The 26,588-nt window shown below is 40.2% G+C and overlaps 1 protein-coding gene across 1 annotated transcript; it reads right to left on the bottom strand.

The window, feature by feature from the left end:
• Positions 1-10,831: 10,831 nt before the first annotated feature.
• Positions 10,832-26,127, bottom strand: FUNDC1 (FUN14 domain containing 1). Its single transcript, XM_068915973.1, has 5 exons — positions 25,927-26,127; positions 23,934-24,090; positions 21,966-22,041; positions 15,248-15,376; positions 10,832-13,483 (listed from the first exon to the last, which is right to left on the bottom strand). The coding sequence occupies exons 1-5, from the start codon at positions 25,955-25,957 to the stop codon at positions 13,406-13,408; spliced, it is 471 nt and encodes a 156-aa protein (XP_068772074.1). The 5' UTR covers positions 25,958-26,127; the 3' UTR covers positions 10,832-13,405.
• Between the last annotated feature and the right edge of the window lie 461 nt (positions 26,128-26,588).

Here is a 26,588-nt window from a genome sequence, read left to right as displayed (position 1 = left end):
GCAATGCCCATCCGTTGCATGACCTGAGGAGTAAAACATGTTTTTGTAAACTTAGCTGTCATTCCCAAAATAGCATGCTGCGACACAGGTAGCACAGAGATTATGGGCTTCTGTACCCCGCTATCTTTTTAACCTGCCCCCGGGAGCTTAGCTGCCTGCGTATCAAGGATCCAAGGCCCAGCTCCGATACGGCACAGCTGCGTAACCTTGAGTCAGGCTGCTGAGAAAGAGTCATGAGAAAGTCTGCATGGAGATAAGAAAGGTAAAATTACAGTCAGAGGAAAGACTGCTGAGATGGGCTTGCTAGCAGCTCAAGGATTCAAGAGGGAAAACACCAGCAGGGAAAGGTATTGAATTCTAAATTAAGAAAAGGAAAGATCATGAGGCTGTTTGGGGGCTGGTCAGGGACTATGGGATCGCTGGGTCGAGTCATTGGTGTTATCTCTGTTGTCGAAGCCGGTGGCAGAGGCAGCTCAGCAACACCAAGGCGCCGTTCCCCCGAGCTGCAGAGGCCAACCTTTCCCGGCCTGACTGCCGCCTGCCTGGCCAGCAAAGGCTCATCAGGTGCCTAGTCATGGGCAACGGGAATGCGAATACTTAACCTAGTAGCTTGTTAAATCCTAGCTATCTTTTGCGTGTGATAGGCAGTGAATAATTGTGTTATATTTTTAGACTGCATAGATCCTTCTTGTACCTGGCTGAAGATGCCCAAACAAACTGACCCAAAAGGGACTGCAGTACTACCATCCCATAGACAGTATTCCAAGGTTTAAAACAGGCTGAAAGAGTGACCAGGAAAGTCACCCTAAGAGCAGGACAATCTTAACAGTTAACACTGGAGAAAGGCTGACAGCAACATCATGCTGTGGCTGCTGAGATCCCTCCCACTGCACGGGGATATCTGGCTTTTTGAAATGCTGGTTGTCCCTTATACTAAAGATGTATGACCCTGCTTTGAGTAGGAGACTGGACTAAACAACCCCCAGAGATCCCTTCCAGCCTCAGCTATCCTGTCTGATATACATAAGTATGATGCTGTAACAGCGCCAGTGTGTATGGCTACAGCAATGGCTGCACAGGACGGCATGGAAAAGTGTCTATTAGCTCTGACACCATGAAGTAAAGTAAAACATGGGTCATGCTTGCTGGACAAGCTGTACAAACCCTAGTTTGCTTAGACATCCACATGCACACACAGACACACAACCACTCACTGGGTCGGTCAGTACCAGATTTTCTGGCCCTCAGCTTCCTAATTCCAGATGGGCTCAGCTGTGCCTTTACTGTTGCCGAATCCTGACATTTGGCCAAAGGCGAGTCTGTGCATCCGCACCTGCAGAGCAGCTCCCACGCAAAGGAGAGGCCACTACTGAGAATGAGCCAGTGCTGTGGAGGGCCAAGAAGGGCAGCTCTGGGGAGAGTTGGAGGTGGGAGCAGGCAACAGGGTCGGCCCCAAGGGCCTAGCGCTGCCCCAGAGCTGGAGGCTGGGCAGCTGAGCACCTGGGTGTCCAGCTGTCCTGGCAAGGCTGGCCTCAGCAGCTCTATCTATCTGCTTCCTCCTGCAGCCCATCTGGCAGCCACCTCACTGGTGCAGCTGCAGGGGGGTCCCAAGAGGTCACCCAGCCCTGAACACATGGCTGAACCATGCAGGAACTGTGCATGGCTGATGAGGGTCAGGCCAGCCACCCCTACAGTGGCGACTGTGTGCTTTTTAGGATTTGGGCCTGCACAAGTCCTGGAGCAGGAGCCCCTCATGGTAAGTGCTACATAAAGAGTATGGAGATGGTGGTTGCTGTAGATGGGGAGGACGTGAGGGACAGCTTTGTGCCCTTGAAAGCTTGCTTCATTTTCCAGTGGTGTCAGTTGTCCTAATGCTTCCTCTTGCCCCTCACCACCGCTCACCTCACTATTTTTTTGGACTAGCCCAGCTGCAGCAATTCTGCTGGTGCGGGGTACTGCAGAAACACTGCAAGCTCTCCACTTGGCTGGCATCTTCTGGCAGATGATTCCTCCTCCCAGCTGGAGCTGGACTGATTTATTCAGCCATGCTGTGCAGAGGAAACTGTCTGCTCCCCTTAAGAGCTTCAGATTTTTCTCGCCTGTCTCCTTATCTTCCTCTCTCTCTTTTTTTTTTTCTCTCTAGCAGAGATCCTCACAGAGCTTCCTTGGAGAGGTACCAAATTCAGCTCTGGAGAAGGTAAACAAAATACTGTTTGTAGCTTGTGAGTTTCTTCCCCCCTGGTCTCACGCCTTAAGCCCCTTTCCATTGATGGATATGTAGATCTACTGTAAAGTTCCTGGAGATAGGTTCTCAGGGCCCTGGGTGCAGCCTCTGGCCCGAGGGGTGCTGCCTGACCTCGATGCAGACACTGTGGGAGAAGCAGCTATGGGCAGCCTCATCCAGGAGCTGCAGCGTCCTGACATTTACGTCTGAAAAATCCTGCATAAAACCATGCATTTTTGTAACTGCTATTTTTACAATAATTCTTAGTTATCATTTGGAGGCATTTGAGAAATGCCCCTCCTATCGTATCTAGGAAAGAAAGAGCTTTCTTTAGTTAAAACCCAGCTCTTGGAGTGCTGAAACAAGATAAATCAAAGAACAGAAGTAGCTTGGAAATGTGCGAAACAAATTGCATTTGTGCATATTTTGTCAAAATACGCATGAGCAGCAGCTGACCAAGGCATGGTTTGTGCCCATGGAGCCAGACCTTTTTGCTTGACTAGCTGATAGGAGCGCAGGAACATGCTGGGTAGCAAAGTGCAGAAACTTATCAGTCATTTTCATTTCTTAAACGGGAAAAACTTCCAAACTACTTCACAGGAGAGAGCACTGCCATTTCATCCGGGTGTCTACTGGCAGCTTAGCCACCTCTCCAGAACATACAGTCTCCCTTTTTTTTCAGCTTAGCTTTCTAAGGTAACAAGGCTCCTGTGATCATGCTCTGTGTCTGTCTGTCTGTCAGACTTCCTCCAAGAACTTTTGATCCAAATCAACAATGTTTCACAGAACGGTGTCAGAGTTGAGAAGTTCATAGAAGCTGCATGAAAATAAGTTGCTGGGTAGAGGACAGAGAGCTCATTAATGCCCTGCTCAGGGAAGGAAATGAGCATGATAGTGAAGGCAAGGATAAATGCAGGTAAATAGAGTTTAGTCCCCTGGGCAACATAGTATTTAACCAGCCTGCAATACCAAATGGAGAAGTTTGCTCATTATTTTTATTTACCACTTCATCTGTGAGATCAACCCTTATTAGACAGCAGACAACCCACAAAGGACTGCACTGCTTTGAATACCTTAACGGTGGGAAAAGCTTCCACTGGAGCTCAGATGGAAACAGAAAATCCACCCAGGTGAGCAGTTGTCTCCTGCGGAGAGTCTCTGGTGCCGGGTGGGACTGTTGGGCTGTTGGTAAAGCAGCAGTGAGACACAAGCTTACAAGCAACCAGGCTTCCTTCACCCTGGCACTTTGAGCTCTGCCAGGCCACTGCTGCAAGGCAGAGGAAAGGTGGCCAGGCCGGCTCAAGGCCAGCGCAGAGCCCGCTTGCGGGGCCAGGCAGCAGCTTGCGTTCCAGCTCTGCTCAGGGCTCAAATACCCTCTCTCGTTTTTGAGAGCATCAGCTTCTCCAGGAAACTTTTTTCAAGTAGCCACATGACCACAGTGTGAAGGCTCTTTCCTACACTGGGGGTGGAGGGAAAAGGAGAAGGGAACATCTGGAAAACTGAGGCCATGCAAAGATGAGTCACAGAGGCAGTTTGCCTATTTTTGAGTAGCTCTGGCCCCTGAGGACACATTGTCTTGGGGTGAAGAGTTGACAAGTTGAGAAAAGCAGAAATGGAAAACAGCGTAGCGCAGAATAAGCAGGTTAGCAGAGTGACCACTAACCCATCCCGTGTTATAACAGAAAAGGGGCTTGGATATCCCCTCCCCACATGCAGCTATGAGCAGTAAAATAGCAGCTACTCTACGGATAGTTCTTAAATTGTCTAACACCAAGGTTATATTGCTTTAAATTGCATCTATTTTGTTAAGGAATTGTGTGGACATAGTTATGCAATGTAGCTTATTCCAGTTTATCTGTGTGTAGCGTAGTTTTTCCTGTGTGAGAAGAGAAATACCACAGGCAGGTATAATTTTCCTTTGTGTTAGTATAACTGTAATCATATGGGGATCAATTTCAGGTAAACTCTTTCATTAAAAAGTCACATTCCTGTCTGAAATAGATTGACCAATAAAAAAATGTGTAGACTCAGACCTGGAAAGTTGTGTAGAGAAATAACATCCAGAGAACTTTTATTTTTATCCATTGTTATTAAACTTGTGGATGATACTGCACACAGGTCACTCAGTGGTTGACAGAGCTTTGTGAAAGGTTAACAGTAACCTCGTCTAGTAAATATATTAATGTAGGTGAAAAAGCATTTGAAACTGCAGGAACATCAGAAACCTTTTGGAAAGGTAAATCATGAATGTAACATTGCCAAGACCTGTTCTCATACTGACAAGTAAGGATTTACACTGATAAATCCTATTAATGGTGGTTATTTGCATAAATCTTTTGTGCAATAGACTACAATTCATTTGTTATATATGTTCTACCTGTGGTATGTATGCTAAAATAATATTTTTACTAATATAGTCATGTTGTCACTTATAAATGTATATAGTCATGACTCACCACTGTTTACAGTTTCTCTTGCAGAAGTGAAGTCAAACTTACGGATCTATAAGTGCTTGGATTCCAGTGTTCCTTCTCATTTATCAGTGTAAACTTCATTAACCACTCACCAGTTCTCAGTACTTCCATTTCTAGTAAGTTATCACGACTGCTCCGCAAAAGCTTTCTAATATCTTCTGCTTCCTTTGGAATTCTACGATGTAATTTATCATTGCAGTCTAGGGGCTGTGTCAACTTTTAATAGTACTAATTGCCTTATTATCCACTCCAATGCAAGAGTAAAACCTTTTGACATTTTACTTCCTTCCCTGAGGAAAACAAATCCCAGTTCCTGGGATATTACCTTCTGCTGCCTCTGTGATTACTGGGGCGAAGAATTCCTTTAGGCCGTTTGCCTTATCAGCCTCATCTGTCACTAACTTTCCATTCCTGCCTCTCAATGCCCCTAATCACTTCGTATCTTTTGTTATTTTGTGTCTATTTTTTCTTTTCCTTTTTTATTCCTGATGTCAATATTTATCAAATATTCAATTCCTTATTTTCCATCAAAATATTTTTTCACATCAGGCTTTGCAGTACTTACCTTGCTTTAGTTTACTATTCCTAAATTAGTTAAGGAGTTTTTATTAAAAAAATTAAAAACTATATGATGCATTTTTATGGCTGTTCTATACTTGAGAATTTACTGCAACATCTCCAAGCAAATCACACGTGCACAAATTCCTGTATGTCACCTATCAAAGGAGCTTAATTTTCTAAGAGCAAATCTAATATCACAAAAACATTTGGCAGGTCTCTAACCTTTTCAATGCCGATATAATCAACCTACTTTTAAAATGAAAAGCTGGAATTAATTGCAGTGCCATATACCCTCACTATCTATTTTTCCTGCTCAGTGTGAATAGTAAGAAGAGACCAGCCACAGAAGAGCCTTTATTATGCATGCTCAGAAGTACAGACACACAAAGCTAACTCCAGAAAAAAGACTGAAGGGCTGAGTGGGAGAACCCTTAAATTTCACAGACCCGTAGAAGTGCTGCTTAGAAGGGACCTCTGGAGGTCACTGAATCCAGCCTTCTGATCAAAGCAAGATGCTGACTAGCACTAGATCAGGTCAGCCATGCCTCTGCGCTGCCAGGTCTTGTAAACCCCAAGGACAGAGAATGCACACTCTCTCCGGGTGACCTGTCCCAGGGCTGCGCTGCTCTCCTGATGAAAAGGTGTTTCCTACTGTCAATGTGAACCTTCCAAGCCATAGCTTGTGGCTGTTGGCCTTTGTTTTACCATCTGCATCTCCTGAGGAGAGTTTGGCTCCATCATCTTTGTAAGTCCCTTTCAAGCAGCTGTAGGCAGCTGTTTGATTATCCCTTAGCCTCCTCTTTCCCAGCCTAAACAACCTCAGTGCTCCGTGTAGGTCCTAGGCTTTAGGCCCATGATCAACTTAATTGTTTTTCTCTCAACCTTTTCCAATTTCTCCACCTTCCTCTTGTCCCCCTTCCCAAAGAGGGACACAGTACTTCAGGTGTGGTCTCACCAGTGCAGAGTACAGCCAGGGAGATCATAATTCTCCATATGTGCAGATCACGCTCCTGGTAAGGTATCTCAGTATGTGATTTGCTTTATTTCCAGTAAGAATGCACGGTTCATTCAAATTCAGTTTGGAGCCTACCACAACTTCCATGCCCTTTCCAACACAGCTGCTACTTGGCCAGTTGCTGTACATGGGTTTAATCTGCCCCAGGTACAGAACTTTATATTTCTTGTTGAACTCCATGAGCTTTCTGTTAGCACAATCCTCAACTTCCCAAGTTTGCCCTTGAATTTAAGCTCTACAGTTCAGCGTGCCAGACACGTCTCTTAATTTAGTATCATCCAGACATTCTTAAGGGGTTGTATCCTGGCCCATCAAGCAGGTCACTGATGACAATATTGAACAATAGTGGTGCAGTGGCAGTCCCTGAGGTGTCCACTTGCTACCACTGCCAACTGTACCCCGAGACGTTGATCACTGCCCTTTGAGCTTGGCAGTTTGGGCAGTTCTCAACCTATGTAAGAGCCCACTCTGCCAGCCCACACTTCCTCCACTCACTAAGGAGAATTCTGTGGGGGGAGGATGTCAAATCAAATTCAAAATTCAAGCCATCAACCTTTTTCCTCTTCTCCATATAGCCAGTCATTTCATCGGGGAAAGCAAACAGGTTGGTCAAGCATGATTTGCCCTTGGTAAATGACCTTCTCAAATAAAATTTCATGGAATTCATCTCACCTAATCTTAAATAACTACAGATGAGCAAGTCACTTACTGGCCTCCTGTTAGAAACAGTGGGTAAAAATGGGCGCTTTTAGGGTCAGATTCAGCTAACCCATTGTAGATGGGTCAACTTTAGAGTAAGATAAATTTGCCATAGAAATGCCCATTTCCTTTCACTGATATAAGCAGAGCATAAGGCACTAGCTTGACATCAGCACTCAGACACCTGATTTTCACTTCTGTGCCTTGCCTTTAATTCTTATATAGTATGCACTCCATGGTTTTCTGATTCTCTACAGACTACTTATGGGACCCAAAGCCCAGCTAGAGATTCCTATAACAACGTTAAAGGAGAGAAAAATGTGCAGCCATGGTCTCATCACTTTCAATATTTGTTCTACCCTTGCTTTCATTCATAAAACTAGTTAGGCAGTTAAGCACAGGCTTAAATGTACTTGTATAAGCAGTTTCAAAATAAAGCTCCTGCAGGAGCCAGCATGCACTTTATCTGGCACAAGGAGCTTATAAGTTTGCAAGCTAAGTATCATATCTGATGTTATAGAAATAGAAAAAATACATATTTTAGAAAGGCAATTTCTGAATATTTTTAACCTTAAAAATCATATACAGCTATAAGAGCATTAAGAATATACAATCCCTTATTCCTATTTATTCCTCTTTATTTTCCCAAATGGATTCTGAAACAGTATTTGGCAGCACTTGATTTTCATACTTTCCTTTCATACATCTGTAGGTTTTTCTTATTTTATAAATTTTTTTCAGATGTATTTTGGCTTAGATTTCTGTCTCAACAACATCTAACTATTGAAGCATTTGGATTGGCTCACTGCAGAGCATTTGAAATCTGAAAATAAAAATCTGTGTGTTTGGCTGCAGTAAGAGTTTGCTGTCCCTTAAATACATGAGAAAACATCATAATCCTTATTTCACAATTTATACTTTAAGGAAGTAAGATGTTTAATTAAAAATCATACTAGACACATTGGTTCTTAATTCTCTAGGTCCCATGAGTGCATATTGGCAAGTGTATGTAGATAGCCTCTTGTTGCAATGAAAGTTCAAAGCATCTACACTAAATGGGAATTGTATGGTTCAATACTCATTAATTTCCTTCGCGGATGTTAATATTTTCTATTAAGTATTTTAAAAATGTACAGTGTACACATCCCAAAATGTTTTTACAGCTTAAGGCTCTGTGAGCAATTGATTTTGGAGAGGTTCAACAGTTAAGCCACAAATCCTTGTATCAAGGATTAGATGTATAGCAATAGATTCTAGTTCTCAGATAAGGGTCCTACCAAACAGGCAGTAAAATATGCCGGGTGTAACTTTTTTCCTTCCTGTTAGAGTAGTTCCGCTTTGAGTAGCATATTTAACTATTCAGTGATACAGTGATAATTTAAGGCAAACTCTGAAGAGGTGAGATTCAGTTTTCTCTCCTCACCCCGATGAAATGTTAAGATGCATACACAGAACAGAACAGGCCAGCAGCAGAGACTAAGAGTATGTCATGACAAAACATATTATGGTTTGGTAGGTAGGAAACTAATTTAGGACGTAGGATTTTCTCAGGAAGACAGATTTACTGAATATCATCTCCAGTTTCCTTGAACTCTCTAACCCAGTGACAGTAATTGGCATAGTCCAACAGCTGGATTGGCTTGTGGCATGGTTTTATGCCTTAACTTCATCCCATTTTCAAGTACTGCATTTCCTCTTCTTGACAGATTAGCAATACTGTATACTGTGAAGCTCTTTTCTAGATAATTGTGGGGGGAAAAAAAGAAGGAAGAAAGCTAACATTCAAATGGGGAGGTAGGAAGATGCAGTGCATTGACAAACTGGGGACACAGAGGTCAGGGAAAAAGACAAGAGGGTAACAGAGGCAGAGGACTTCTGGCTTGTGAACCTATGAACTAATCAAATCTGTTACACTGTATTGGTTTACCCAAGTTATAAATTGGGTATTTATCCAGCTTGGATCCATCAGGATTTCTTTGTATAAGCATGGCACCACTTGTGCTAGGATTAGCTATGCTGTTTCCAGTCCAGTAGTGAGCACAAAAGCCCCTATCGTGTCTCTGCATCATGTTCCTCAGCACTCTGAGATCCACATAGCCTCTTAGCTTGCCTGTGGGCCAGACGTGATCTAGCTCTCATGTTGCACTATGACAGGCCTAATATACCTTCACGTAATCGGCACTGGACACTTTGTGCAGACTGATGCCACAAATATCTCTGCTAAAAAATCACTAGCTTCAGGATTTACAGAGCTTGGTGGATATCAGCTCTCAATGGTCGAGAGCCCAGAGCTTGCTTCCCAGACTGCCCCAAAATGCCATCTGCCAACTTTTCCGCATGTTCCAGCCTTCTCATTATTGAGTAGTGTAACATTACCACATTGTACTGGACATGCTTCCCCATCAGACAAGGGAAAAACAGCTCTCAAGTACAGAGAAGTTGATCATACCTGTTCTAACACTTGAACTATAGTACAAAAGGCAGGAGGAAAGAAACATCCTACTCTGGCAGATTTATGATTCTAATCCTTCCTTCCCCCACCCCAATTGCAAATGATCTCAGGGTGACAGAAAGCTGATGATTTTGATGATTAATGCTGCTTTCCAAAATGTTGCCTAGCTCCAACTGTGCTGAATTTGGTGGGAAATAGTATCTTTTTCACATACAGACCATGCATGGGCAGCTGCACACTGCAAAAATAAGACTGCAAAAGTTTGATTTTAAAACTGTTCTTTCAGATTTCCCGCTAATGATTTTCGATGTACAGAAAGGTTAGCAGGAGGTGTTGACCTAGATGCTTTTTCAAACTACTATATATGTTAAATATGTTATGAAATACATACAGGCACCAATTTTAAATTACAATATTGCCTTCTCCTGCAACTTATTTTGTATGTACCTCCCCTTATAAGACCTGCTAAATGTGTGGAACTCGAGTCTCATGACAAACACATACATTTTAGAAATGATTGATAACAACTGCCGGAGGGGGGAGATTAAAAAAAAAAAAAAAGCAAGCTTGTGCAAGGCAAATAAAGGATAATTTGACCACTATAATGATTTTATCATGAACCTCACCAGGCAGTATTAGATATGGCCTGAAATACATGAAGTTGTGTTTCTTGCATCTTTGAGTACCCCTGAGCACTCCTGGAATTTCTCCCCATCTTACAGTCTACTCCATCATTTCAATAACACGTAGTGGAAATGAGTTCCACAGTTCAATTATACAATTTGTGAAAATGTTAAAGTCTGTGCTTGGCTCATGTGTTTTACCTTTTAGTTTTCTAAATCCGAATTTCTGCACTTATACAATAAAAAGCATTGAAATGCTGGTTCAGCCTTTCAACAGTTTACCTATTTCTAACACTTACCTTCTTAATTGTCTGCTTTCTAGAATGGATGTCCTCATTTTTCCCGAAGGGATCTTCGGAGGAATTTTTCAACAGGCTTTGTTGTCATCCTTTTCTGAATCTTCTCAGCCCTCATTACTTTTTTTCAGAGAGGATACTACTAACCTTGAAATCATTCCAGAGAAGAACATGCCACTAGAAACATTTCTGTTATGCTCCATTCTGTTCTTGAAAATTCCATCATCATTTGCGTTCTTTTGATCATAAATTTATAGAGCATTCAGTTGCATATAGCAATACCAAGTCCCTATTCTCAGCTGGCAGATAATAAAATCTCAGGTATTTGCAAGAAAAGCTTCATTTATTTGTCTCAGTATTTTATATTTATCAGTATTTGCCACTCCAACATCTACTCATCCTGTCTATTTGTAGTTCCTGATAGTGTTCCCTATACTTAATGAACCTGAAGAACAGTGTCAAAGAACTTAAATTTTGCTGTCAGTAATCATTTTCTCAAATCTTTAATGCGTTACATAAAGCCAATCCTAATACAAACCACCAATGCTCACCTTTTCAATTATACCGTTTCTCCTTACCTTTACTTTTTGCCTCTTGGCTATTTTTAGATCTACCATAACATTATTCTTCTTATCCTAATGGCTTTAACATATATATTTAGCTTAATCAGTTCATTTTTCACCATCTTATTGCAAATCTTAGATAATGGTAACGGAATTGCAGAGGAACTTTCTTCCACAGAAATGGGGCTTGCAGACTATTATAAATCAGGTTTGTTTTGTTTTGTTTTAATTCTAACTATGAAGCTTATTCCTAGGTAATTTCAACAGCTTTTAGAAAACACATGACAATATGCTTCCTTGAATTCCTTTCACAGAGAGGGCCCTTTTTAAAATGTATGCAGGTTCACGGTAGTATGGTGTTCATTTCATTCTTACAACCCCCCTGAATGCCTGAGTTCCTTCCAGCCAGGTCAGGTGACTTACTGCTTTAAACTCTGAGTTGTCTTCAGTAACACTTTTGATCAAAATCCATTAGTTTCATCTTCATCAGCAGCAAACAGCATGGCGGCGGTTAGCTTCTCAATATCCTTCGCCCTGAATACTACAATAACATTTTCATATTTCTTTTCTTCAATCCCAGATGAGCCAGCATGCACATTCCTCCATAGACTTCCCACTTCCAGTACACTACAATTGTGTTTACATAGCTTTAGATATTTACTTTTCAAAAAACATGTTTAGGATGATAACATGTTATTTGCGGACATTCATGCTCCTTGTTATTTTTAAAGTTCAGATATCAAAAATCTTAAGCAGGTTTGTCTTAACTAAACCCTTAAACCTTGCAGGTATGTATGACGTGCTTCATGACTTATTCGACTTGGCCGGAAGCATGCATATGAAGTTAACGTACAATCCAGGCCTGAAGTCCACGTATGCACTGATCTAAATATATACTAGGCCACTCTGCCAAATGCCTCTCCTGTAGAGTCCATCTGATGGACATTCATCAGATGTCCTGTACAACAAATGTTCATGTCCAAATAGCAATAGTGATTCATTAGTACCAAATGTACAAGGGAACAAGCACTGAAGACAACCTGCACGAGACAGACTCGGTCCCACATTAGCTTACTTGTACAGTAAGAAACAGAGAAATCAGGAGACAGCAAACATCACATTTTCTTGGGTAGGAGGACTCTGTTTCTAAAAGGTTCACAAGTTTGAAAGGGAGAGGTATGCATGGAACATTTTTTGGATTCCCAGCATCTTTTGGATAATCTAGTAACAAATGACTAAAATGACCTGAAAAGTCTACTTCAAATTTTCTAGCCTATCCAGAGTTATGGCTCCCATCTCCTTTAGAATCTGCTTCCTGCTTTGATCTGTCAAAAGACAGGCAGCAAACAGACCAGATTAAGTTCCGTTTTCTTTCCCAGGTTTCAGAGGAAATAGACATTCTTCCAATAAGCTAGCTGAAGCCAATCTATATCCTAGCGTCTCAGAGCTGACACCGTGGACAATGTAAGCCAAATTAAGTGACAATCGTAAAAGAACTGTACCTACTTTTGGCAGAAGTAGAACACTAAGGTGAATATAATTTCTAGCTAAAATGGATTGCAAGAGCAGCCTTCAGTTCATGTAAGGTACGTTGTACTGACGTGCTATGAAGCGCTACAAAGTACTAGCGCTTGCAACGTACTCAAACCTCAGCACTTCATTTTACCATCTGCTGAAGTCTGAAACGTCCTCCACGAATTACCAAGTGTAAAATAATTAAGCATCAAATCATTGTGGAATCTGCATTTGCAATAGATATCGGTTTACTACAGCTGTACCAATGAGTTTAAGCCTGACTACAAACTTGGGAAAAATAGCATACATACATCTACTTAGCATTCAAATATCACAAATATCTTGGCAAATACCTCTACCCCATGCCTGAATGTTATAAAAATTAGACTCTTATTCTCAAACGTATACAAAGGCCAGAGTTAAAGTGGATTTTCGCCTTTAATGAGCTCATGATTCTTCATTATTTAATACTCTGTAAAAAGGTATTACAGATTTATAGGTTATTGCAGTGACTTCTAAGGAACGTGGTCAGCCACGAGGCTGAAACTACAATATCATATACATTATGCAGTCATTGATATTATATACTACAGCATGAAAATACTTTTAAAATAAACATTTAATTGAAGAAACATAGAAATGGAGCTTTCCTTCTTATAATATGGTTACTTATCTATATTCCAAGAATGACATTTGAAAAATGCTAGATCTTGAATGGTCATAGATAAAAAGAGTCATGATGAAGATGAAACAGTTTTGCCCAGAAATGCTATAATGAGCACACGGCACAGTTTCTTCAGCAAATCCTAGTTTCGCCAAGCTTCAAAAGGCAAAAGCGTAAAATGTAAAAGCTTCCAAACTGTCTAGCTAGTCCATTTGTCTTGTACTGCAGGGCCCAGTGAGCCACACTGCTTTAAGGCAGTGTGTCACTCCAACTGTTCTTTGCTGACATCAAAGCCATCAGGAGGAGACGATTCAGGTCCTTAAGATGCAAGGCCTAACAAAAAGCCTCCAACAAATCCACTGGACACGACGATGTTCTGTTTGATAAATTCTGTGGACTGAGAAGAAAAATAATTTGTAAAAAAAATGAGTCCACTGCATCTGACTGTAACACTCAATACTTTTGTCACAACTCCCTGGAAATAAGAATACCAAAACCATGGAGGGAAAAAGCAATGTGTTTAAAAACATGTAAAGTTAGAAGTCTGAGGCAACTGCTAGAGCTAGTGGACAGCAAACTGACTCTCAGCCATCTTTAACAATAGAGTTAACATAGAAATTGTCATAGCAACTCCGTGCCAATACAATTCTTTTTGATTAAAGAAGTGCTACATACTCCCTTGGCAAAATAGCTCAAACTGAAAATGAAATCACTATCAGCATTTCAATTTTAACCATAGGAAAAAAACTGCAAAAAGTACTAGTTTTTGGAAGAGGAAGGCACTGAAAAAAAATACACTTCAGTTCTCTATAAGCCAGCTTCCAAACAACTAGTCCAACAAAAAATGCTTCTATATGACAACTTTGGTATACAGTATTTCATAAAGTAATAACACAGGATATAACATCTGTTATATCAAGCATGTGCATCCCTACCATAACGTGACAGACATTTTGTAGCACTACAAAATTAGAGGGAAAAAAAAAAAAAAGATAACTTGGAAAAAAAAAAATTCCATCCTCTCCCACCCATTTCTTCAGGGAAACAGAAAAGAACAAGCTAAACTATCTGGGGTACCAAAAAAGTTAGAAAACCACCTCTCCCAAGTCTGTACTTCAGCAATCTAACTAACTCCAAACAGGTTAGAGACTTAATTTCAGAACATTAATTTAGTCTGCAGCACATTTCAACTGAGGCTTCACAGTAACAGAGAAAGAAACTTTTCATGTCATACAGGCAAGCTAAGTATATAAAAACAGGCCAAATATTTGGCTCTCCTTACATTTTATTTAAGGACAAAAAGAATGCCCTCAAATGATAGAATGAAAGAGCCTCAGTGACACTTGGATCAGTACCACAGACATGCCCTTTTCAACCTAGTAGGTAACTGATAGCTTCTGAACACAGACATTCTAACTGTATACAAAAGCAGTAAAAAAAATTGTAAATATACAATTTAGTTACAAAGGGATTATAGCTTCTTTCAAAAAGAGATGTCAGTCTTCTCTAGTCAAGTAGTTTCGCGATCAGCAGACTGAGATGATCTGGTTTTTTAATCTTTGTAGCAACCATGTTTTAATCACAATACTCTTAACCTTTTACCACGCCATGAGCTTACTAGCTTTCTCACTAGTTAAGAGTCTATAACAACTAACTGGCAAAGCCAACTGCACTCTCTAAGCTGTATACTGCATAGACCAGTTGTAAAAGTGCAGTAAGTTTGAAATTTGCATGTGATCTGGTAGAAGTGAACAAAATACAAAGTTAAATGAACAAAAGGGAGTACAAAATCATTATTATGGAAATTTCCATGCAGCCTGAAAGCCACATAGTATCACAGTAAATGCACCCAACCTCATATCCTTTTTCTGAAAGGAAGAGCAGGAAGGGCAGGAACATCATCAACCAGAGGCAGAATAAGAAAAAAATATCTCGGAAGTTAATTTGGGAACTATACCACAACAAATAGGCAGTGGATTGTTCTTCAGAAAAATGTAGCTTTTAATAAAATATATGGTAAGCAGACTCTTTCTGACGCTCTCCCATCATAATCAGAATTAGGGTTCCTAAGTTTTGCACTGCATGTTGCAGCTAATCATCACCTGCGGTGGACGGTGAGAAACCTTAGTTGGTAGAAAACAGTTTATCAGCTTAGACTTACCTCTTCAATTAGAGTATTGATTTCAGGGGCTGCCTTGTTTGCACGCTTTTTCAGCTGTTTTTTTGCTTTGTTTACATCTTTTTCGACTCGCTTCCAATCAACTTGTACATATCCACTGTGACTAGCAATCTAGAAAAATAAAAAGTGCTTAACACAATTGTAGCTAACATTTTAAGAGTCAAAATACAGTCTCTTAGTGCCTACCAAATTTCTTAAAATGTAAAAAACAGTGCTCCAATTACAAGTACAATGGGCACCACGCTTCAAGCACTAAAGTCTTTCACAGTAACAGCAATTATAATTGGAACAAGAAATGGCTAAGTTTGTAGACTTACTAATTCCATCACTTCTCTACTTCGTATTTTAAAGACGCTTTAAATAAAAATAATTATTCCTTAAATATTTACTGTTACTTACATATAGTGGAAAGAGAAAAGCACATTAATAGGACAATTATGAAAAAAATTGTTTCATTTTATCTTCTTTCAGAATCATGGAATTCTAAGTTGTGACAAGACATTCCAGGCTCATCAGAGCCTTCCACAGAAATACCAAAAACTATTATTTGGTCTTTTATCATTTAAACGGTCTAACAAAGTGAAGTATTTGATACCTCAGAATTCTCATATTTTCTACAAAACAAAGCTGGTAGGTAGAAAAATAACACGACCTACTTAGAGCACAACTCCTGTAACATTAGCAAAATGGGAATGTTTTGGAGATTGTTCATGCCCATTTCAACTCAAACGTGCAAGTACTTCAACAAAATCCCTGAGATTTTTAGCATGTTTAATCCATCATCCCAACACTTTGTCTTATTTGTTTCCAGAATCAAATCTTAGTAAAACAAGTAAGATATTCTGTCACTCGACCCATGTGGCGAGTCTCACTAATTTCCTTCAGACAACTCACAAAAGAAACACACGCTTAAGTGTTTGTAAGATCCTGGCTTACCAAAGAAAAAAAAGACAATATCGAGGCAATTCACTGTAACTTCAGAGAATGGGTGAAAACAAACAACTCATTAGATGGAAAAGACTGCAGAAATTTAACAGAGGAACATAAGGACTATAAGGATAACTGGTAATTTTAATTGCTAACACGAATACATACAGGTCATTAACTTTAGATGTAAGTAATTTTTATACAAAAAACAGTTTATAAAGAGTGAGCTTTCTCAGATTATTCTTGAGGTTTGTCAAATTCATGTAACTTATGTAAGAACATTCTATGTATATGGTACAGCTTGTAAATAAAATTCACAGCTAATCAAGTTTTGTGGAACAGATCTTTAAGTACACGGGTTTATAGGTTTGGCATAAAAGGAAATGTTTCACATCACTTACAGGCACTGAATGTGAATTTTCACATAGTTCTTTTATTAAAAAAATAAAATTAGACTAGCTAACTTGTTTGGTATCAGTCACAATAATTAAGCAACCTATTTCATCTTAAATTAGAACTCCATGATGCTGAAAGAAACTAAAATGAAACAAGTTCAGATAAATTTTGTCTGAATTTGAAACAGAGCTCCTGAAAGACCAGATGTATGAGAAGGTATATGTCAGTTTCTATCTTCGCACAAGATTTAAAAGCAAAATTTGATGGAAAAAAAAACCAATGCATTGGATAAATGCCAAATAAACTTACTAAATATTATAAGCTCCTTTACTTCCTAACTCAGGATGCAACAAATTCATTGACCTTTCCTGTCTAATGCAAACCCATTAGTCTATGCAGGCCCTGATGGTAGGTGGAGATAGCTAATTAAGGAGTTTCTGTGCAGCATGAAAACATGAAGCAAGTTTTAAGGCTGTACTGGTTACATACCCAGTCACTGAATGACATACGAGGAGAAAAATGTTACAGGTTGGAGTAATATTTATTTTATGAATTGTTTAACAAGACTAACACACAGGTTTCAAAAAGGCCTGAGTGTTGAACTGGTGTCTTCTACCTCACAAGACTGAAGTCTATATATGGACATTTATGCCAAGTTCAACACAATGTAAAAAATGCTAATATATTTGCCTGCCTGGAAATTGTAATAATAAAAATATAACCAAATGAACTTGCAAAGAAACATTTCACTATGACTAGTCTAACAACAGTTACAACTTATAGTTGTACCAAAACTGCAGCTTACGAAACAAAAGTTAGGCTACACTTCTCCATGAACTTAGTAGCCAAAATCTTAAGTTCTGCTTTTGAGTTTTTTGTATGAAATAAGCAATAAAGGATAATGTTTTAAATATGAAATATATAAAGGAGAAAAGAAAACTGTACTTCACTGAAGTGATAGTCAGAACCAACGACACATCAACCATGGCTGCAGTCCTACTAAATACACAACTTTGTATATAAGCCAGAAACAGTCCCAAAGTCAAATGTCAGTGAGACAAAACCTGCAATTTTTACACTCCAATAAAACATAAGAAACCCACAACCTTACAGGTAAGGTTGCTTACAACAGTAATTTTACATAAACAACAATTCTTAAAAGTCATTAATATTTTTAAACCTCGCTCCTACAATCACAGGGATAAACTGAGATAATACTATTCCATTATCCTTTCCATATTTATATATTCCTGTCATACAGGTCACATTATGTATCATATATCCCATCAACAAACTATCTTGGCTCAAGGGCTCTACAAACTTTTGAAAGAAAAAATTGTTTTTTAAATTGTAATAAAAAAAATACATCCATGCAGGATTACTAAGAATATTTGTATCTTTCTCCACAGTAATCAAAGAAAACAGAATCTAAAGGGAAGACCTCAGTCTGGAATTGATACTAGAAAGGCATGCAAGTACACTGTTATTATGAAACATCATTAAGAGAATACAAAAGTGTATACAATAAGAAAGGACATGAGAGTTTTAGTTTCCTCAAAAGTAAAATTTATCCCACTCTAGAACAGCGCAAACAAGCACCGAAGCTACTTGAGAGCTCACCGTCGCTCAAACATCACACAGAAGCGAGGTATATTTCTAAGTATTTTCTGGAATTTAAATAAACAGCAACCTCCACCTCACTAGAGCAGCTGCCAAAACTTAATCTCACAAACCTCTAACTTCAATGTACAAAGAAGGGACTAAGAAATGATAATAATTGCCGATTTATTTATTTTTAAGAGTTAAACTCCAGAGACTCTACCCTCAGTCACCATCTTTTGGCACAGCTTCGCTGTAACCTGTGAAACTACCCCAGTTTACAAAAGCAGAGAACCAAGGCCCCTCCGTATCAAGTAAAAGCCTGCCAGAAGTAGGGCACTTCTTTAAAAGGCAAGCTTCCAACTATCATTTGTTTTGGCTACTACACTGAATGTTCCCTCAAAGTCTGCACACATCTGTCAAGCCGGATAGTCAACACAAAAGGAACACAACCCTCTTTTTTCTTATTAACCACCCCCACCAACAAAGCTTTATTGCTCTCTCCCCTCTTCACTGAGATGCCACACCATCATCATGACGTGGTATCACAGTTTTCAACAAACCCCTTCACAACATACAGCCAAGGATATCTTAGTGTTTATTTTGCTTCTTGGATTGTTTTCAAAGATTTTCTTTAAGTTGGGAAATAATTTAATGAGGAATTGAACTGAATCTATTTATCGTACATTAAATGGAATGAGGCAAAATATACTAGTGAAAGCACCAACAGCTAAACAAAAATATAATTTTATGATTAAATAGTAGCTAATACAAAATGGAAAAAGCTGCACTTTGTCTGTTGACTGAGGAACAAAAAGCAAGGAAAGCACCATCAAAGAGACAGGAGTTTAAAAAACACAGAGAGAACAGGCACTGATTAAGAACAATTGTTTTAAAATAATTCACTATAGTAGAACCACATTGAGTTCATACCTTCCTACTCTTTAGGATCTCACTAGACTGCGTGCTATAAACTGAAAGCTATACAAGGATTTAGGTTAATATCTGCTTTGGGAAATGAATTATATTTTCTTTAATATAGTGGATGGGTATTGGCCTTCACCAGCATATTAGAAAAATCACATTTCTTTCAATAAAAAAGGATACTTAGTCAATCAAATTAAGCTATTGAAAACATTCAGCACATAAGATAAAATAAAAATCTTGATTTAGAAAAACAGTGCAAATTCCTTAATGTAATTTTTATTCTCTTTGTACTGAGACTATTTTTACGTAGTCCATATTAAGACTGAAAATTGTCTAGATCATTTATGAGAACCTGAAAAATCTTTTTGTTCCTTGTACAAATTGACATTCCAAAATACATTGCTTCTGATTTCCTGCTAGACTTCTTGAAACAAAGTCATTGCATGCTGAAGAAAAATGTACTTTTTAAGTGTCAGGTCTGAAACTTCTTACAGAATGGGCTTTACCCAAGAATCTTGCCTTCTGTAGTCCTATTTCCTATTTTAGCAAGTAACTACAATATCAGTATTGCAAAAAGGAATAAAAATGAAACCTGCAACTTCAGAGAAATTTACAGATAATAAGGAAGTTTCTAGTTGTGCTGAAATGGTCCTCTGCCCGCTCCGTGGAAGCATCAAATATGTATTCATAAGGACATTAAAATCACAACGTGTGATCTTTAAATGAAAAAATTAAAGACTACAGAAATGTAATTACACTGCACAATTTATGACTCAGCTTTAAAATGCAAAACATTTTGAATTAAAATGAAAGACCAAGGCATTTACTTCATTCCCTTCCAACAGAATCTGATCTTACTCAATTAAAGATACAGCCAACTGAATCAAAATATGCAATTCATTTTTCCTTAGATAATACTCCTTTCCTTACTGTAAAGGAGACCAACTAAGAAAACAGATACTCATAAACACACGGCAAATTATTTTATGTCAGGGAAAACTCCCCAAACTTCACAGCTCTACAAACAAAGATATTGCATAAATAATGTGTTTTAAGCAATTTCTATTCTCCACTGTCTATAGCTCTTAGTTTTAACTTTTCAGCTTCCTGTAGCCAACGGCGCTGGTGTAAGGTCTTGGAGGCAATATTCTGCCTACTACCAATGGATTGCAGGTCACTGTTCTGCATGCCCTTCAGGGATTTACTAGGTCATACTTAGATGAGAATTTCATTAGAAGAATTTTTAAGGCCATTAGCATGCTACACAGGAAGACAGATTCTGATCTTCAAGTCTCCTAGATGAAAAGCATTTAAATACTAAAGCATGCTGAGTGCTTTCAAGACCCACTGGCTGGATATATAAAGATATAAATCTTCATGATCCAGAAATATATATGTGCTTAAGAATTTCAGGGTACTCAGTCAAATTGGTTCATCTGCTGGCATAGCACGTTTTGCCAAAATTTACATTTGGATGATTCTAAACCATTTCAGATTCAATACCCTTGTAATATTATCCCTATGTTTAGGTGCAAGTCCAATAATTGGTGATTTCCAAGAGATTTTAAAAGGTCATCAATGCATAAAAGGGTAGCAGTAAGAAAACTACTACTCCGAAGCTTCATATCAGAATGATTCCTCTTTGACTCTTTACATTGGTGCTGTTGCTTGTCTTTGAATAATTCAGAGTAAAATAGGCTTAATACCTGCTGAAAACAATTCAAACCAAGTAGTTCCAAGAACATACATTCTCACAAATAACTGCTGCAGTTCAGTTATATGCTTAACAAAGGTTCTGAAGGTCTTAAGAAACTTCTGCAGAAAAGATTATCATGAAGGAAGTAAGAGTACAGACAACTGTAATATTTTGATTCATTATACAGCAGCACTCAGAGGTACTATACAATCCATCCTGATCGATGGTCACCTGCAATAGCCACTGGCATGAAGGGAATAAGTAAAAGCGGGATAGGTTTCTCAGAAACATCCAGGGCCATGTTGACAACGATAAATATATATTTATGTACACATATCTTTAATGTCCTGTCTCAAAAAAGAAAGGTATATTTTTGAATGAACCTAGGTAGGCACCACTACTTCCTCTAAAATGATCTGAGAAAAAAAATGATCACAGATACTAAGATACGGAAAATGCCAGTAAAGGAATTACAAATTACTTGGTGACCTACAGAAAGATGTGTAAAATTCCCTGCACTCAGAGCCCCTTAACTTAAACTAGTTTGAGAGCTTTTTGGAAATGTGCCCTCCCCTAACGACAATATCTGATGAAAAACGTAAATGGCCACACGAGATGACACCACTACAGAATTTTAGACTTGAAATCCAGTTGAACAGCGGAGTGCAATGCATTTATCAGAAATCAGCAAAGGTTCAGAGGCTCAATGCATATAACTAGTAAAGGCAGCACAGGGAAAAAGAGCATGGTTTCATAATGGGACCGAAGCATGTCTTCCAAGCAACTGCCAAAGTAGTCTACCTCTCTAAGGGCACTGATAAAATTCTCAAACTATTTCAGACAAAAAAAGATTAAATTCCTTGATCTTTCTAATCATAGATTTATAGGCAGTTCCTCTATTCTGGCAATATCAAATCACATACAGTATCTCAGTTTCTGCACAAGACGAGTAGATTCTGATTTACCACTGATTTTTTTAAAGTGTCTCTTTTGCACACACTATTCCAGCTGAAATGGTAAGTTTTTGACTGATAAGACTAAGAAGATCAAATAGATAGGAAGCCTTCCTACTTTAGCTTTACCCAGTAGCTGAGTTTTCCCTATTGTTTAAATAAATAACATTTTCCAACTTATAAAGCGTGAAATTCTACATACTTGAAGCAGAAGAAAGCCACCACCTACTGCAGTTGCTGCAAGCTTTCCGACTTTCTGGAACAAAAATCCCGCACACCTTAGGAGAACAAAACAAACAAAAAACCCAGTCCAGTGAAGTTGTCTGCTGAACAATGCCACACACCAGAATTCCCAATGATAACTATTACTACTAAGTTTTTGGTTTAATAAAGCAAGTGTTTCATTCCACATTTAAAATTTTTTTTAATCATTAATACAAACAACGTTTAATAAATAACCTCTAATGGAAGGTGACATGAATAACAGCTGCTGGTTCATGGCTGTCTGATGGCCCCTTTAAAGTAAGCGGGGGCTTCAGTATCTGTCTATACACAAAAGCTGTATGCCATTATGAAATATATAAGCACCTTAATAAAGTACAGTATAATAACATAAAGTGCCAGCGTAATTGTAACTATTCTCTAGTGGAATGGGAATGTCTTACACCACCATTTATAGCAACTTATATCACCACTTACAGTAACTACACAGCCCATATATAACTATTTCAGGTAAAAAGAAGTTAAATTCCTACAGAAAAAAACGGAGGAAAAAATTCTCTGTGTGTGGACATAGGCCTGGTCTATTTTTAACAGAAGAAGGCAATTATCAATTTAATTTCTTATTAGTAGTCTCCCAACACTCCCACATCAAACAGAAGACAGCAAAGATATCGATATCACAGAATAATCTGGGCAGGAAGGGACCTCAGGAGGTCACCTGGTCCAGTCCCCTGCCCAAAACAGGGCTAACTTCAAAGTTAGACCCAACCTCTAAGCTAAATTAGGTTGCTCAGGGTCCTACTCAGACAAGTAGTGAGTATCACCAAGTGTGACAGTTCTGTAATTTCTCTAGGCACCTGTTCTGGTGTCTGACTCCTCCCCCCCAACACACACTGTGAATTTTTTTCTTCTTGTATATGAACAATGATACAAATACACACACACACACACACATATATAGAAATATACAGTTTCCAGATGTTTCAATAAGTCACTTTTTATGGATGGCAGATTCCCATTAATTACTCCCTAGAAGTTTATGAGTTTATGTATATGCATCTAACCTTTTAAAAATAATTCTAAGGCTATAAAAACAAGTAAAAAAGTCAGATTGTAAGCTAAACATGCAGTCCCCAAAGCAGTACTGAGCCTGTACATGATAGTTTCCCTTTTAGTCTGTTTCACTTTCTAATACTTGCATAATGCCATTTTAAATGGTGTACTACCACTATGCTTTGTGTTTTACACTGAACTCAAAATATTCACAATAGTGGAATAGACAAATACCAATTACCTTTGACTTGATACAGTTGACAAGACTGTGGCCATACTTCGCAATCCGAGTTCTCATGTTTACTGTCTACCTATCACCATAAATTAATTTAGGGTAACTGCATTGTGGTATCTCTCTTCAGCTAACAGGACGGCCAAGTGTTAAGCTGTTCCAGATTGCTCCAGTTTCATAAGAGAAACAAGGTGTCTCTATAAAATGGGGCTCTGAATTAAAAGGGTATTCTGCCAAATATTTTTGCTTCATTTCTTTAAAAATTATAGAATTTCTATAAAACACATCCTAGCCATTGTACCATAAGTAGGTCTTTAAATCTATACTAGTAAAGAAATACACTTTTTCCATACAAACAAAAATTATATGCATTAATTTTCTCTTTATTCCCTGAATGTTTATTGTTCTGACATTTCTCACAATGAATGGTAGGAATTCCCTTTGATAACAGGTGTGTTTTACCAATACTATAAAAGACTTCAGAATGAGTCAGAGCAACGAGTTAAGAAACTGTTCTCGCACAAATCGCCTTGATTAATGATAAAAGAAATACTATTAGAGAAGAAGAAAAAATACATTTATCTGTTTCAAATAGCCTTGGAAAGAGACATTTTAAGAATAGTAAAACATCTGGCACAGCTATGAAAATTGATGTTCTCTCACCAGCCAGTGACTCCGCCCATTACAATCTGTGTAGCTACAGAATATTTTTCTACAATTGGTCCCGAATTCCGGCCAAAAACACGATTCCACCAATGGTGACGCCTGGCATATTCTGTTAAATCCAACACTTCGTAAGAATCATCATCGCTTTCGTGCTCTTAAAAAGAAAAAAGAAAAAAAAAAAACTCAGTTATGCAGTAAACCAACAGCCTATGTTAAAAACAAGCAAATCAACAGAACCATATTTGGTATCGGCTGTCTAATACAACGGCTTATATCGCAGCATATGAGCTACCTGTGGTCCAGCAGTTAACCAAACAAAGCATTTTAAGATTTTATGCCATAAGGCATTATAACCTTAACGCTGAGAGAGAGAAGACTGCAGGGAAGGCATAAGCTACAAAAACCCTGAGTGGCATGGAAAAGGTGAATAGGAATGTCCTATGTCTTCAAGTACAGTTTTTAAGAGTTATCAAATGAAACTAGTAGGTAGCCAGTTCAAAACAAAACAAAGTGTCTTTTCCCCCCCACCCTAGAGAAATTCTGGTTAACCTGTGGAACTGCTTGCTGCAGGATGCTGTAGATACCAATAGCTGATGTGGACTCCAAATGAAAAAAAGGACAAATTAAAGGAAAAAAATATCCACCGAAAGGTATGACACACAAACACAACTGTGGCTAATGAGTTCCTGAGCTGAAAAATCATTAGCAACCTTCTAGGGAAGTATCACTACATGCTTACCCTGTAATCTTTCTTAGTTCATCCTGCAGCTGATGGCTGTCAGAGACAGAATGTAGGGCTTTGATCTGAGACAGTACAGTTGCTCTTGTGGTCTTAAACAACGTGAAACAAATCTAACTTAAGAGAAAGCACATACATCTCTTCCGCACAGACCAAAGTTTTGAAATACTATAAAGTCTGGAGATATAAACATTTGCTTAAGAATTTTTCAACTTTTCCTACGAGTATGGGTAAAAGGCTAGAGACTGCAAAATATACACACCTAGGTAGGAATATTTTTATTTTATTACCACCTAAATGTTCTTTGGTACTAAAATGTAAGTTCCTCAAATAGCAATGAATTCATAACATTCATATGAAGGCGGTTTTGTTCCTTCTTTTCAACTTTGAGGTATCAGGTACAAATAGCTCACCTTCTGTAAATGGAGAAGAACATAAAATTGTGATTATTTTGTAGACTTTTAGTCATGTTAATTCTGCCCCTAAACTATTATTATTCAACCCAAAACTCACACAAGTATAATACGTCATGTGGCCAACAGTAACACTGGAGTATTTTCTACCGATATGTAACAGTCACTTCTTTGCATCATACTATTATGCTTACGCATCATACCAATAAAATCGCACCTCCACCAAAAAAAAGGGTTACGCTGGACATACTACGCCGACATATTATTATACATAAATATTTAGGCCTTTTATAGGTCAAAGACGTGGAGACGAGGGAGGCTAAGGAAACCCTTCCCAGTTTCCCGCAGAGGAAACCCGAGAGGTCAGTTCCACAGCCTTCCGGCCCTCAGGCAGAGCCCCCTTGACTCCAGGGCCAGGTACCCGTGAATTCCTGCCTCCTTCCTGCGCGGCGGTTTCTCTCAGCACTGAGTCTGTCAGGCGCGTGGACCCGAGGCTACACCCAAGCCCCTCGCCCCCCAGCCCCCTGACATCGCTGCTGCCGAGAAGCGATTTCGGCAGCTCAACCCCGGGTCGGGAGAGAGGCGGGGGGGGGGGGGGGGAGGCGCAGGACATCCGCCGCCGCCCGGGCCCGCCATGGCGCGAGAGGCGGGGCCGCCGCCGGGGCCGCTCCGCTGCCCCCGCCCCGCCGCCCTTCCCCCGCCCCGGGCCGCGGGGTGGCGACGAGGTGGCCCCAAGGGAGACGAGAGGCCGCCGCCGTGCCTCCTCCCCTGCCCTCTACGGGGAAAGGACGGGGCGCGTCGCTCTGGACGCGCCCGAGCCCCCAGGCAGCTCACTGACCTGAGGCGGTGCGGGGCCGCCGCGCCGCCATGTTTGCTGCCGTTGACAGCCGAGCCGAGCCGGGCCGGGCCTGGGGCCGCGCTGCTCCGCCCCTCCCCCCCCCCCCGAAGGCCGCTCTGCGCCGCCAGCGGCACCTCCGCTCTATGCTCTCCCCCAGACGCGGCGCCGCCCCCTCTGCGGCCGCGGAGTAGCAGGGCGCATGCGCCCGGCATCCTTCCCCTCCCCCTCCGGGAGCGCGAGGAGAGGTTGGGGGCTCTCCTCGGGCCGGCAGCGAGGCCGGGGGGGTGACGTCATGAGGCAGCGTGTGGGGGGGAGGGGCCCCGGCGCCCCGGAGGATTGTGGGCGTTGTAGTTCCGCGGGGGCGGCGGGCGAGGGGGGAGGGCGGCCATTTGGGCAGGGGAGCCTGGTGGCCGTGGAGCGTGGCGGGGGTCGTGGCGCACTGGGGGGCCGGTGCTGTGGCGCTGGATAGCTGCGCTTCCTCGCCTTGCCTGCGCGCAGTTGGCGCTGTACCCCTTCCCCCCCCTGCGCCATCACTTAGAAGTGGTGAGGTGGGTTCAACACGGTGGCGCAGGGGGATGCCGATACTCCCGCCCTGCGGCTTTTTGCATTTACCTGTTCCTGTGGCGACAGACGGCGAACCTGCCCTGTGGAGTTACTAGATT

The sequence above is a fragment of the Struthio camelus genome, chromosome 1 (genome assembly GCF_040807025.1).
Source record: "Struthio camelus isolate bStrCam1 chromosome 1, bStrCam1.hap1, whole genome shotgun sequence".
Classification (NCBI taxonomy): Eukaryota; Metazoa; Chordata; class Aves; order Struthioniformes; family Struthionidae; genus Struthio; species Struthio camelus.
This window is presented reverse-complemented; position numbering and strand designations above follow the sequence as displayed.